Source organism: Brachycentrus maculatus, unplaced genomic scaffold, assembly GCF_059751285.1.
Source record: "Brachycentrus maculatus isolate JH-2025_06_01 unplaced genomic scaffold, ASM5975128v1 h1tg001744l, whole genome shotgun sequence".
NCBI classification, from domain to species: Eukaryota; Metazoa; Arthropoda; class Insecta; order Trichoptera; family Brachycentridae; genus Brachycentrus; species Brachycentrus maculatus.
Window position 1 is genome coordinate 17,177 of NW_028282343.1, and position 13,974 is coordinate 31,150.

General features: G+C 32.1%; 1 protein-coding gene across 1 annotated transcript in view; it reads right to left on the reverse strand.

Moving 5' to 3' along the window:
* The window catches only part of LOC148298685 (G protein-coupled receptor moody-like), a gene marked incomplete at its 3' end in the record, with an annotated part of 30,160 nt that extends 16,833 nt beyond the window's left edge, over nt 1-13,327 (reverse strand). Inside the window, exon 1 of the mRNA XM_088276713.1 lies at nt 13,214-13,327. Within this exon, the coding sequence (XP_088132839.1) occupies nt 13,214-13,323 (110 nt within the window). The remainder of the gene's footprint in view (nt 1-13,213) is intronic.
* Between the last annotated feature and the right edge of the window lie 647 nt (nt 13,328-13,974).

The window sequence follows — 13,974 nt, forward strand, 5'->3', positions numbered from 1 at the left end:
AGAAAAAAAATACAATCTGTTTTCATTTTCACTTGTTGATAAGAACATCTGTAGTTCTCGAGACAAGTCGTGTTTACATTAATAAACTCAATAGTGGTCTTTTACAATTGTTCTATTTAAAAAAAATAAAACAACAACTATGTACCTAAGTATATACTTTTTTCCACAAAATGTAGAAAAAACTACATAATTATTAGATTTAAGTTTTGTACTGACATTTCTTGGTGGAACTGTATTTTATAGAATAATATAACAACGATGTAGTTTTTTTCCACATTAATTTTATTTGAATAACGACCGGGTTTCATCGTAACCGACACCAGGCTGATGATGTCGGTTACAACGAAACCCGATCGCTGGTCATATAAAAATTCATGTGGAAAAAACTACATATTTGTTTTTTTGGGTAATGTATCCAAAATTAAACACGGTTATTGGATTGAATTCTACTTTTATTTACATATCGCTCACTCCTTTCAAGAACGTCATAAATATAATAAAAACTTGATTTTTTAGGAGAACGTTTTTAAAGTTTAAAAATATAATACAATGTATTAAAAATAAACATCAAGCCACTTATTGAACTTTTTACTGTGCAATAGATCTTTTTAGGTTAAACCTGAAGGTTTGTTCTCCATTTGAAAAATATTTAGTATATTTAAAAACAGAATTAAACAATACCTTTTCTTCAAAATGCAAAAACAACACTTTCTGTCCTGTAGTGGGTAAATATTAAGTTAAAAATATGCCTCTTTTGCTGGGATATAGTACATTTTCTGGGCATTCCGAAAACATGCACAACTAAAAATTGACGATTTTTGATTTATGACGTTCTTGAAAGGAGTGAGCGATATATGACACTGACAGTGTTTGATAATGTCTTGATAAGACGAAACGCGTCACATATCATATATGTAAATAAAAGTAGAATTCAATCCAATTACCGTGTTTAATTTTGGATATATTACCCAACAATTCAATATGGAATTCCACCAACATTCTGCAGTTACATATAATAAGTAAATATGATTAGTTGTTATTTTATTATATATAAGTATAGTTGTTGTGTTTTCATTAAAATAAAATTCTACGATATGTTTTTTTTGTTATTATTTAAATCATCATATTATTTTACAAACTTGATGACTAAATCAATAAATAACGATTAAGTATTTTTTTAACACTGTCATTTCTAAATTAAGGTTTAAAAAAAGATCTCAAAGATTTAAACAGATTGAAATCTTATTTATTTTTTATGAAAGAAATATATATTTTTATATGTTAACGAATTTATGTCTATTACATATATTTCCACAATAGGTTTAACACCCCGAGTTCCTTAGCCTCGGTGAACTTATTAAAGTTCAAATTTAAATTATGGATTGGTTTCCAAGGGCTGAAATTTCAGAAATCCTACCCCTGGTGGCTGAACCTTTAATCGCTCTTCAAAAGCTCTCGTCTGCCTTACTACACACTGATTACCGACAATAATACTAACTTAACGGATAACAGCATACCAACACAAAATTTAAATTATTTACTTAGTTAACTTATTAATTTACAAAGTGAACGATGAATGATGAGGAGAGTGTTATATTACAATACCACAGAGTAAAGAATGCTTTTAAAATACCAACAAAAAAAACTTATTTCATTTTTGTAATTTTTTTTACAAAGTAAATGCTTTAAATATTAATATTATTGAAAGTACAATGAAAACTTATTTACTTATTAACTTACTACTTACTACTGCTATAATCACGCCGTTTCAATGCAGGGGTAGGCAGAGAGGATGGAATCTCACACTCGTTTATCAAGTTATAAGCCATCAGATTTTAAGTTAAGATTAATCTGGTCGTAGCATGTCTTTTTTGGTCGTTCACGTTTTGTACTCTTGAAAAAACATTTAAAATATATATATATATATATATATATATATATATATATATATATATATATATATATATATATATATATATATATATATATATATATATATATATATATATATATATATATATATATATATATATATATATATATATATATATATATATATATATATATATATATATATATATATATATAATATATATATATATATATATATATATATAAATATATATATATATATATATAAATATATATAAATATATATATATATATATATATATATATATATATATATATATATATATATATATATATATATATATATATATATATATATATATATACCGTAAAGTGGGTATACATTGCACCAAAATACTGCATTTTTTCAAAAAATTGTCTATTCAGATCAGGTTTTTTACTTTTTCTGAGGTTTCAACTATTGCAATGTAATAACACATATACCTGTAACATGTCTGATACGTTTTTAAATTTTTATCTATTTTGCCTGTATTTTTTTTTTACATTTATATTTTGGTGCAAAGTATCCCGGGGTAAAGTACAACTTTGCACCATGATATTTTCTCTACACTTTTCGTACTAGAATCCAAATTGATACAAAGTAAAGGCTATCCTACAAGTTTTGTTGCACCTTATGAAGGGTTTTGGCTCACAGTTCACTAAATGCAGATTATAATATTGTATAATTATGGAAAAATAAGACACTTGATAGGTTTTTTTTTTTTTTAAATATTGAAAAATCTAACAAAAATGTTTTTTTTTTCAAAACTGAAGGTTTAAAATTATATAAAATAAAAGGTGGATATTAAAACATATCGTACTACATAGGTAATAGGAATTAAAATTAAATTAGGTCTAAATATGGTCAAGTTCCGGGACGGTAAAGAAACCTCTTTTGGATTGCATTTACGGTTCTTTTATGGAACCCGCTACATCCTTCCAAGAATATTGAAGAAAGTCATCCTTCATCGGCCACTTCCACGATTTGAGACTCTCTTGCATGGATTTAACAGCTCTGTCTTTCTTTATTTCCAAAATCTGTCCCGGAAATTTTTCTCCTTCATAATGAAATACGACATATTCTCCCACCTTCTTTTTTACTGGTCCTAATGAAACGGAAGAACAAATACGATAACTGGTTTCAGTCATCGTTTTTGTTCTTCTCCCTCTTCCTCAAAGCTTCCGTGTGAACTATAATCAGTTAATGCTGGAAGTTTCGATGCGGAAGGTGGGATCATTGATGTAGTTGGTTCAGGTAGCATTTGTGTCTCGTCAACGTTCATTTCGACATTTGGATCGTGAGCAATGCTCTTACCTGGTTCTATCGGTATCGTTTTCCTGCGTTTTAAGACTGAATTCTTTGGGTTGAATCTGTTTTCTTCCAAAAACTGTTGAAAACTCTGGCGGACGTCATCGTCATACGCTTTTAATGGCAACCGATTAAGCAACTGACTAGTTTTAGCAACAGCCAAGGTTTTATGTCTTTGCAAAAATGATCTTATCCATTCAGAGCCTGGTACGTTGTTCTTTAATATTCGTACTCTTCTGCCAAATCTATCCAAATAAGCTATTAGAATGTAGCGAATGTTAAAAACACTCACTGGGAAACCGTACTCACTCATGTCTACTATGCAGTTTACGAAGGATTGCTCTTCGCCCTTGTCACATATCGGAGGTTTTCCCACAGGTTTTGTGTGCTGACCTTTGAGCTTATAGTTAATCGTCCTTCTGGGGATTTTGAAAATTTCTTCAGCCTTTCTTTGACTGATTGTACCATTTCGAATGGCCTCCAAACACTGCTCCACTCTCTTCGGTGTAAAATCGCAGTATCATCTGGCATAAGGCCGCTGTTTGTGTGTTCTTGATATTTTTGAAAAAAATATACCATCAGGAATTAATTTATTATTAGATTGAAACCAATATTTTTAGCTTTTCCACTTTTTTATTTGACCAGCGACCGGGTTTCGTCGTTACCGACATCATCAGACTGGCCAGTCTGATGATGTCGGTAACGACGAAACCCGGTCGCTGGTCAAATAAAAAAGTGGTAAAGCTAAACATATTGGTTTTAATCTAATAATAAATTAAAAATGCAATTCCATCACGAAGTGTCAGTGGATAATATAAATCTATTAATCAGGAATTAAGTAAGTACACAAAACCTATAGATGTTTAGCAAACATGTCAAGTTGTATTAGCCGTTTTAAGACTTTTCATCAAATTAATTAACTATGGCCTTTTGTGGATACTTTGCACTTGGTGCAATGTTACCCCAAATGTGGTCAATACAAGTCAGTTCTTAAAAAAATATTATTTTTACATAAACTTGACAACGTAACTAAAAAATACAGCATTTGAGAAAAGCAGGGCCTACCTACCTACGATTTAGAGACCACTCACTTGTTGTAACTAGTTTCAGTATACTGATTCTACTGGATTTTTTCGGACACAATTTTCAGACAGAAAACTTTCTTTACGTTCGGACAGGAAAAACGCATTGAAGCAATGACGACCGACTGTTACTTCTGTAAACTAAAAAGTAGATTGAAGTGCCATCTATCAGAAACAATAGAAAGTAGAATGAAAAATGACATGTATCAGAGATGACCAGCTCTACAATTTCTTTACAGAAGGTGGTGCAAAGTATCACCCATGGTGCAAAGTATACCCACTTTACGGTATATATATATATATATATATATATATATATATATATATATATTTATATATATTTATTTGTCCGCCTCCGTAGTGTAATGGTCAGCACGCTCGGCTACCGTTCTGGAGGTCCCGGGTTCGATTCCCAAGGGGGGTAAAATAAATATAAGTGATTTTTTCACTGTCATATTTATTCAATACTACCCTGGACTGGTACCTGAAGCTGAGGGCTGATCATCTTTCCTTCATGTATAAACGATCAAGATAACACTGCGTTTATATGAAGCAGTGCCCTATGCACCATTGGGGTGCGGATAAGGGTTATTATTATTATTATTATTATATATATATATATATATATATATATATATATATATATATATATATATATATATATATATATACATATATATATATATATATTTAAGTTCTTTAGGGTGGTATGGACATGCGAGTGAATGGATAATAAGAAAATGACTAAGAAAGTATATCGAGCAAATGTGAACTTGTGTATGGATGTGAAGGAAACTAGGAGTGTATGTGGGGAACGACAAGTGTGGGGTTCCATCCTCTTTGTCTTTGTTGGGTGATACAAGTTATCTTTTTAACATGTACATAAAAAAATGATTTATTTAGTGTTTAACGTAAGGGAAAATCGACATTTTGACTATTACCAGTATTTTTTAACCAAAACAAAATTTAATACAAACATTACATTAAAAATTTTGTTTGAAACTTTTAGTATTGCTTTTAGAATACAGTATGCACTTGTATTTGAAATATTTCACGATTTTATTGGGATTGGGATTGGTAAAATATATACAGTTTACAGGATATCCACTGTAATTATTATTGAAAGTGCGATGTAGTGTACAATACATCGTTGAGTATTCATGACAGGCCTTCATCAATATACTGTAATAAAATACGTACGCCTATCCTTCTACAAATTGTGCACAGCCAAATATACATCGATGACATTGAGGAGAATGGCATCAAAATCACATATTTTCATTAGTTCTTTTTTCACAACTTTTTGGATGTGGCCTATTCCTAACTAACAAACTAACCATCACGCCGCTTTCCCGCAGGGGTAGGCAGAGAGAATAGAGCGCCACACCACTCTGTCCTTGCAAACATTCTTCGCCTCTTCCACGTTCATGCATCTCCTCATACATACCCGCCGATTGTTACGACTCCTAACCTGACCACTTTCAAGTATTTGGCAAACCTGATCGTGCCATGTTTTTCTCGGTCTTCCTCTGCTTCTTTTCCCGCTAACATTCGCCTCATAAATTTGTTTTACCGTTCTTTCCTCACTCATTCGTTCTACATGTCCAAACCATTTCAGCACACCTTTCTTAATTTTATCGATAATGCTTATCTCAGCTTTGCATTCCTTCCTTATTTCACTATTCGTACATCTATCATACATCGTTCGTTTTGTCGCACATTCTTCTGAGAGATCGCATTTCGACTGCATTCAGTCTACTTCTAAATTTTACTCAAATCAACCAAAAATACTTCTGCGAACTCACATATGAAGCGAAGTGAGAAATTGATTTATTAAAACCCTTATCCGCACCCCAATGGTGCATAGGGCACTGTGACTTATAAACGCAGTGTTATCGTGATCGTTTTACACATGAAGGAAAGGTGATCAGCCCTCCGCTTCAGGTACCGGTCCATGGTAATATTGAATAAATATTACAGTGAAAAAATTACTTATATTTATTTTACCCCCCTTGGGAATCGAACCCGGGACCTCCAGAACGGTAGCCGAGCGTGCTGACCATTAGACTACGGAGGCGGAGAAATTTAAAATGATAATAATAATGGTCATTTTGAGACAGTTTGGACATGTGAATCGAGTAAGTGAAGAAATATCAGCAAAAATTACTATTTATGAGGCGAAAGTGGTTGGTAATAGAAGCAAAAAAACAAAGAGGAAAACATGATATTATCAAGTATTTAAAAATATAATTTTTATTTGCAGCACTAACTTTGTGATTTTTCATTTAATAATTAAAATGTTACTTTGTTTTAAAATCACTATAAAATTTATAGAGATTTTAAAACAAAGTTACATTTTAATTATATTTAAAAATACTTGAAAGTGGTCAGGTAAGGAGTCGAAATAATTGGCGGGTATGTATGAGGAGATGCATGGATGTGAAAACGGCTTGAAAAGACTTTCTATTCTCTCTGCCTACTCCTGCTGCGAAACGGCATAATGGTTAGCTAGTGTAAAAATATTTCCTAAGTGGAGAAACCTAGATTTGTAAAGAGGGATTTGGATACACGCAAATTGTTGTACCCAAATATTATACAGAATTGGATTCACGAGATACAAATAGGTTTTGAAATGATTTCCGACTTATCAGAACCATCACACACCTTCGTTGCTATTGTGCTACGTATATTAACGTACGAATATTCGTACTCTATTCACTTATTTCCAATATAACGATTTTTATTATAAATGCTATAGCAGGGATATCCGAAGTGTCGACTAGTCGATGACTTTTTCTGATATAAAATAAAGCTTGCCGAAAATATGTAATTAGTTTATTTAAACATATTTTCCGCCCCGGTATAGCGTAATGGAAGCACGCAGTGACACAAATATATTTCCATAAAGTATTTTTTTAGTTTTTTTTATCCTTGACTGAGGATGAAAGTAGACTGAATGCAGTCGAAATGCAATCTCTCAGAAGAATGTGCGACAAAACGATGTGTGATAGATGTACGAATAGTGAAATAAGGAAGGAATGCAAAGCTGAGATAAGCATTATCGATAAAATTAAGAAAGGTGTGTTGAGATGGTTTGGACATGTAGAACGAATTAGTGAGGAAAGAACGGTAAAACAAATTTATGAGGCGAATGTTAGTGGGAAAAGAAGCAGAGGAAGACCGAGAAAAACATGGCACGATCAGGTATGCTAAATACTTGAAAGTGGTCAGGTTAGGAGTCGTAACAATCGGCGGGTATGTATGAGGAGATGCATGAACGTGGAAGAGGCGAAGAATGTTTGCAAGGACAGAGTGGTGTGGCGCTCTATTCTCTCTGCCTACCCCTGCGGCGTGATGGTTAGTTAGTTAGTTAGTTAGAGTTCTATTTTATAAATGTCAGGCAGCTGGTTTAGTTCGTCGAACGGGTAGGTGAAAAGAGAGCAAATCCAAGTGTGTAAGGGCTTTTATAACCTCCGTTACGTCACTGTTTTCGCTAGATCACTTTTGCCAAATTAACAGCTTTACAGGTCAGCTGTCCGTATAGGGACAGCGGACTATAATGGCCGAGGCACCACAGTATTTCGAAACAAAAAACTTGTAAAATGTAAGAAGTACGTTCCTGAGCTATACGTCATATAAACGAGTGCGTCCACCGCATTTATTAATCGCTTCAAAAAGATCGGACCTTTAGGGTGTGGACCTACTAAATTAAAAATAAAATATTTATAAAGTTTTACGGTTTTTCGATTTAATCAAAACTTAATTTATTTGAAAACTCAGCAAACTTGCGTATGTACTCGCATGTTTTCAAAAGCTCAAAACTTTTTTAATTTCATGAAATATAAGTTTTTAAATGTTCCACGATTGTCATCCGTGATATCTTCGTCATGTATTGAAGAATTTAATTTTCAAATGATAAAGAGCTATACGTCAACATGATATGCCTACATTCTGTGCGGTGTGGCGCATACATTCTCTCTATGTAAATATATTATTTTTTTTATTGGAAAAGAAAAGTATTTTTGATTTTATCATTTACAAAAATACTTCAATTTCATACTATTTCTGTGAGCCTAAGCGGCACATTATTGAAAATAAGTATCAAATTGTGGCAGAGTAGGTTCGAACTGAAAAACTCTGACTAAAGACACTAACCACGGGACCACAACCCGACACAAATTTGAAGGAGTTGTTTTTTAATTTTAATTTTAAATAAAAGTATCAAATAATTTGGAAAACAATCTGACATGAATTTGTATGTGTTGAGATGGTTTGGACATATGGAAAGAATGATTGAGGAAAGACGGCAAAACAAATTTATGTAGTTGTAAATAGGAGCAGAGAAAGACCGAGGAAAACTTGGCATGATCAGGTGTGTCACAAATACTTGAAAGCGGTCGGGTTAGAAGTAGAAAAAATCGGCGGGTATGTATGAGGAGGTGCATGAATGTTTGCAAAGACAGAGTGATGTAGCGTTATCTTGTCTTTGCCTACGTCTCAACTATCTGATACTCAAATCAACCATAGTTACTGCCGCAATCTCACACATGAAATGACCTAAAGAGTTTTTGATATATGCATACATATACATCATAAAGCAAAAGCTTTCCAAAAGTACAGTTTGAGTAGTATGTATAGTTGTCAATCAAAAGTGTATAAAATGATCACTTAAACCAGCCTATGACAGGTCTTAAGCCCTGTCAATAGCCAGCCAGATATCCATATTTTTTCAAATTTGATGAGATATCAAAATATAAATATAACTCCTAAAAATAAAAGTGGAGAAACCCAGATTTGTGAATAAGAATTTGGACTTACACAAAACGTTTATTTTTTTATATATTTTTTTTATGTGTTTATATTTAAATCATCAAATTATTCAACCAAATAGAAGCGAAATTTATAAACAATATAGTTTGGGACACATTGCATTAGTAGGGGAGAGTGCCCATGAGTGGGACAGAGGATGAATGGGACAATCGTCCTCCAGCCCAAACTATTGTTACAAAAAAAAATAAAAAAATACCCAACATTAGCGTTACGATATTAGACAGATTAATCCTCAAACCATAGTTCTCAACTGACAGTGAAGCGAGTAAGACGTGTTACATTTTTTTTGCGTCAAAAAGTAAATTACATACTGTAATTTGATTATGTTTGCACATATAAGTTATGATAAGTGCTCCAATTGATATATACAATTATTTAAGTCGGTTCTCTCCGTATATTATAAAGTAAGTTTCATCAAATTTTCTTTAGTATAAATGTATCGATTTATCTATTTTTCTAAAAATCACGCATTTCCTTGAATGGGACGCGTCCAGTGATCATGAATGGGACGGTCCCACTCAAAGGGAAAATTGTCCCATTCGTGACGAATACTTTTTATTTACATTAAAATCGTTTGTACTCGTTTGTATTACACGTAAATATTATATTGTTTTTAGGTTATAATGCCAAGAACACGCATAACCAATGTTCAAATTGAAGCTGCTGTAGAAGAGGTTTTAAATAAAAAGCAAAATATTAGGTCGGTTGCAAAGACATATGCAATAGGAAAATCTTCTCTTTATAGACATGTTAAACAAGTAAAGGCTGATATTTCTAGTGGTTAGATATTTTTACATACACCTAGCATAAGAATAACAGAGCCTATCAGCGGAAGCTAAACTGGCAGGGCACAACGGAGTCCTGGTTCTAACTCTAATGTATGGAAGTGAAACATGGAGTTGGCAAAAGAAGGATTAAAGTAGACTGAATGCAGTCGAAATGCGATCTCTCAGAAGAATATGCGACAAAACGATGTATGATAGATGTTCGAATAGTGAAATAAGGAAGGAATGCAAAGCTGAGACAAGCATTGTCGATGAAATTAAGAAAGGTGTGCTGAGATGGTTTAGACATGTGGAACGAATGAGTGAGGAAAGGACGGTAAAATAAATTTATGAGGCGAATGAAAAACATGGCACGATCAGGAATGCCAAATACTTAAAAGTAGTCAGGTTAGGAGTCGTAATAATCAGCGGGTATGTATGAGGAGATGCATGAACGTGGAAGAGACGAAGAATGTTCGCAAAGACAGAGTGGTGTGGCGTTCTATTCTTTCTGCTTACCACTGCGGGGAAGTGGCGTGATGGTTCGTTAGTTTTTTTAGTTAGTTTACTCTGAAGCAAGAAGAAATGCTTTCCACGTATTTAAATTCAGCTGGAAGAATATGTTCTACAGTACAGAAAAAGATTAGAAAGAGGAAATCAAGTATAATCTCTGACACTCCAGAAAAGGACAAGTTTTTGAAAATACAATTATTGGAGAATGGAAAAGGAAAACCTATAGATAGTCCAAAAATAAGCCTAACGCTAAAAGAGTTTAAAAAAACTCAGAGAAGAGATTTCAATGAGTGATAACAGAGATATCAGTTCAGATAAATCAGTTGAAATAGAAGGTGTATCACTGACAAAAACAAAATGAAAGGAGGATAATAAGTGTCACATATGTGAAGGAGAATACCAATAAAGTGTTATGCAATGGCTCAAACGTAAATTATGTGGCCCATGAAAATTGTGGAATATTAAGATATCTGAACTTTTTTTGCCAAAAATGTTGAATAAAATTTCTTTTGCATGCGTCTACGTATTTTATGAAAGTGCCTACCAATTATTTTTGTTTTAAAATAGAATTTTTCCATCGATCTTGCATTTTAATTGATGTCCCATTCATAGTATACTGGTGTCCCACTCATGGGAGGGTGTTTATGAATGGGACATTTTAGGACATTATTTGAAATCGATTTTTCAGTCAGTTAAGTTAATTTTTTTAGAAAACAAAGTACCGCATATTTGTAGCTAAAAGATTGAATAAAGAGAAACCACGTTTACTTTTTATGATTTATTTTACGGAGAAAAACTAGAGAGGCAAAATCAAAAACGTCCCATCCATGGGCACTCTCCCCTACACATATATCTACCATGCAATCATCTCAATTCCTATGAATACGCCAATATCCAATCGAAATCCAATCACATGTATTGTATGCTCCTCATAATAGGCTAGTTTGTCGCTCGTCTGCAGTCACCTTGGCTCAAATTCAACGGCTCGAATTGTAACGACTGCCAATTGACCGGCCATTCGTACAGTCGAATTAATTGTGACTGGATCAATTATTTCATATGCAGCCATGGGTATGCACCATACATAGTATAGATACAATTTTAAAAAGTCGAATCGAGATTACAACAAGACATTTAATGGCATTGATATTTTCGGAAAAAGCATAGCTATAATAAAAAAAGAGGTTAGTAGAAAGTTGTCATACTCTGTTTACTCTCCACCAATAACCTAGTTATGTTATGGGTGGGGGGTGAACGGTGCATGACAATTTTTTTCTGTATATATAATGTATATGTATATGTATGTATATGTGTATATGTAGGTATATATTTATGTGTGTATGTGTGTTTGTATGCGTATGTATATGTATGTATGTATATTTATAAATATATTTTTAAACTTCTTACCTAGAAAAAAAATATCCTTTAACCACCCTTATTAATTCCTCTCCTTTCCTTCTCCTTCCTTCTAAATCTATTATTTTATATAATACCCTTTTTTGTTTAATCTCTGAATGTTTTTTAATAGTTTTGTAACATAAATGTGGAATTGTTTAATTGGCTTTTTTTTAACGTAACTATTTTTTGTTAATGTAATGTAATGTTTATTATTGTTAATGTAATTATTGTTTAGTATATATTTTTTTTATATGTCAGCTGTACAATTCCCGAATAAATAAAATAAAATAAAATAAAATTACCAAAATGAAAAAAACCTTTGCAGCACGCGATTGATGTGAATCATCTAAAACAATTAGGAATTCGAAGATTTTAGTCTGAGAGACAAAGAGAGAGAAATATATAGGTTTTATTTCTTGAATATTTTTCGCAGATACTTTGTGGCAAATTTTATAAGCTTTATAAAATAAAACAACTTTGTTTTAACCAATTTTATTCGTACACTTTTTCCAACCGGTTTCGACAAGAACCTTGTCATCGTCAGGGTTTATGTACTAACTCTAAAACATTGAAATACTCATAGTTAGGTTATAGATAATTGCCCTTTCCTTACGATACCAAAAACTTCCACGCACTCCTTACACCATATGAAAATGTGATTTAAAAAATGTGATAAATAAACGGGAAAAAACCCCTAAATGTTGCTTTTAATTTAGCATAGCGCAGCGAATACGTCTTATAAAGGTTTTCATCTGAGCGACAGAGAAAGAGAAATATATATGTTTTTAAAAAAAAACTTATAACGGTATTTAATCAATCGTGCAAAGTTTTTTGCCGTCAATTCACCATTTTACCCGTGATTGGCTTATTTTAGGTAATCGGCTTCTAAAGACCTGTAAGTGGTTAATTGAACTTTTTAAATAGTTAATTTCGAAATGGTTGCAACAACAGTTATTTTAAAAAAAAAAAACGTTTGAAATAACGAAACTGCATCTATAGATTATCTAAGATAATTGCTTGATATATGTTGGTGACACTTTGGTGACAACAATATAGTAATCGTGCATATACCCGCATAGTCTGGCAAGGGCATTCTAGATTTGTCTCTGCTAGAAATCAGTCACTCACTTAGAGCTACCTAGTAATACTTATAGTATGTATAATGAACCAAAGTTAAAGTACTAGCAAGTTAGTATTGATCACCTTCAACACCTTACATAGTACGGCTGTCCAAACTTAAAACATTGTAAGGGGCATTTTTTGAAAAACGTTTTTTTTGCATTTTTGGACTGAGTAGAATTTACTTAGTCCAAAAATGCAAGAAAACGTCTTTAAAAAAAAAAGTCCCTTACTGTGTTTTGAGTTTGGACAGTCGAATACTTAACAATATAATAAATATTTAATACCTTGAAAGTTCAGTTAAATCTGTAACCTGAGCATCGTCCACACTCTTCAGGGCCCAATGGGAAGAATTGTCAGACCCTGACGTTGCGTAGTTTCCAAAGTTGGTAGACATTTTAATATCTGAAAAAAAAACAAAGGGTAATGTTAATTCAAGTGATTCCTTTAAGGACATTGTATTACAAACTAGTATTTCTTTATATACAAAAAGCCCCATTGTTATTTGATTTGCTTTAATTGAATTAAAACGATAGTCCTAAATTTTCTTAAATATATTAAAATATATGAAGAAACATATCAGTTACACAATTAATTGTAGAAAATAGCATCACAAAAAAACTCATTTAAAATTTGATGTAACTCTATTATAGGAGCAAAACTATTTGTATAAAAAGGTTGAATAGCTTCCCTTCAGAAAATAATAACACAAATTACTTTAGTCATGATGAAAAAATATAAACAATTAGAAAGTAACTAACTAAAAAAAATGTTAGTTACTTTCTTATTGTTTATATTTTTTATCATGACTAAAGTAATTTATGATAGAAAAAACTCATTTCATATTTGACGTAACTCTAAATAATAGGAGCAAAAACATTTGTTTAAAAAGGTTGAAAAGCTTTCCTTCAGAAAATAATAAAATAAATTGCTTAAGTCAAGATAAAATAATATATACAATTAGAAAGTAACGAGTTAAATGTATGGAAATGAGGCATGAAGCTGTCAAAAGAAGGATGATAGCAGACTGAATTCAGTAAACATGTGA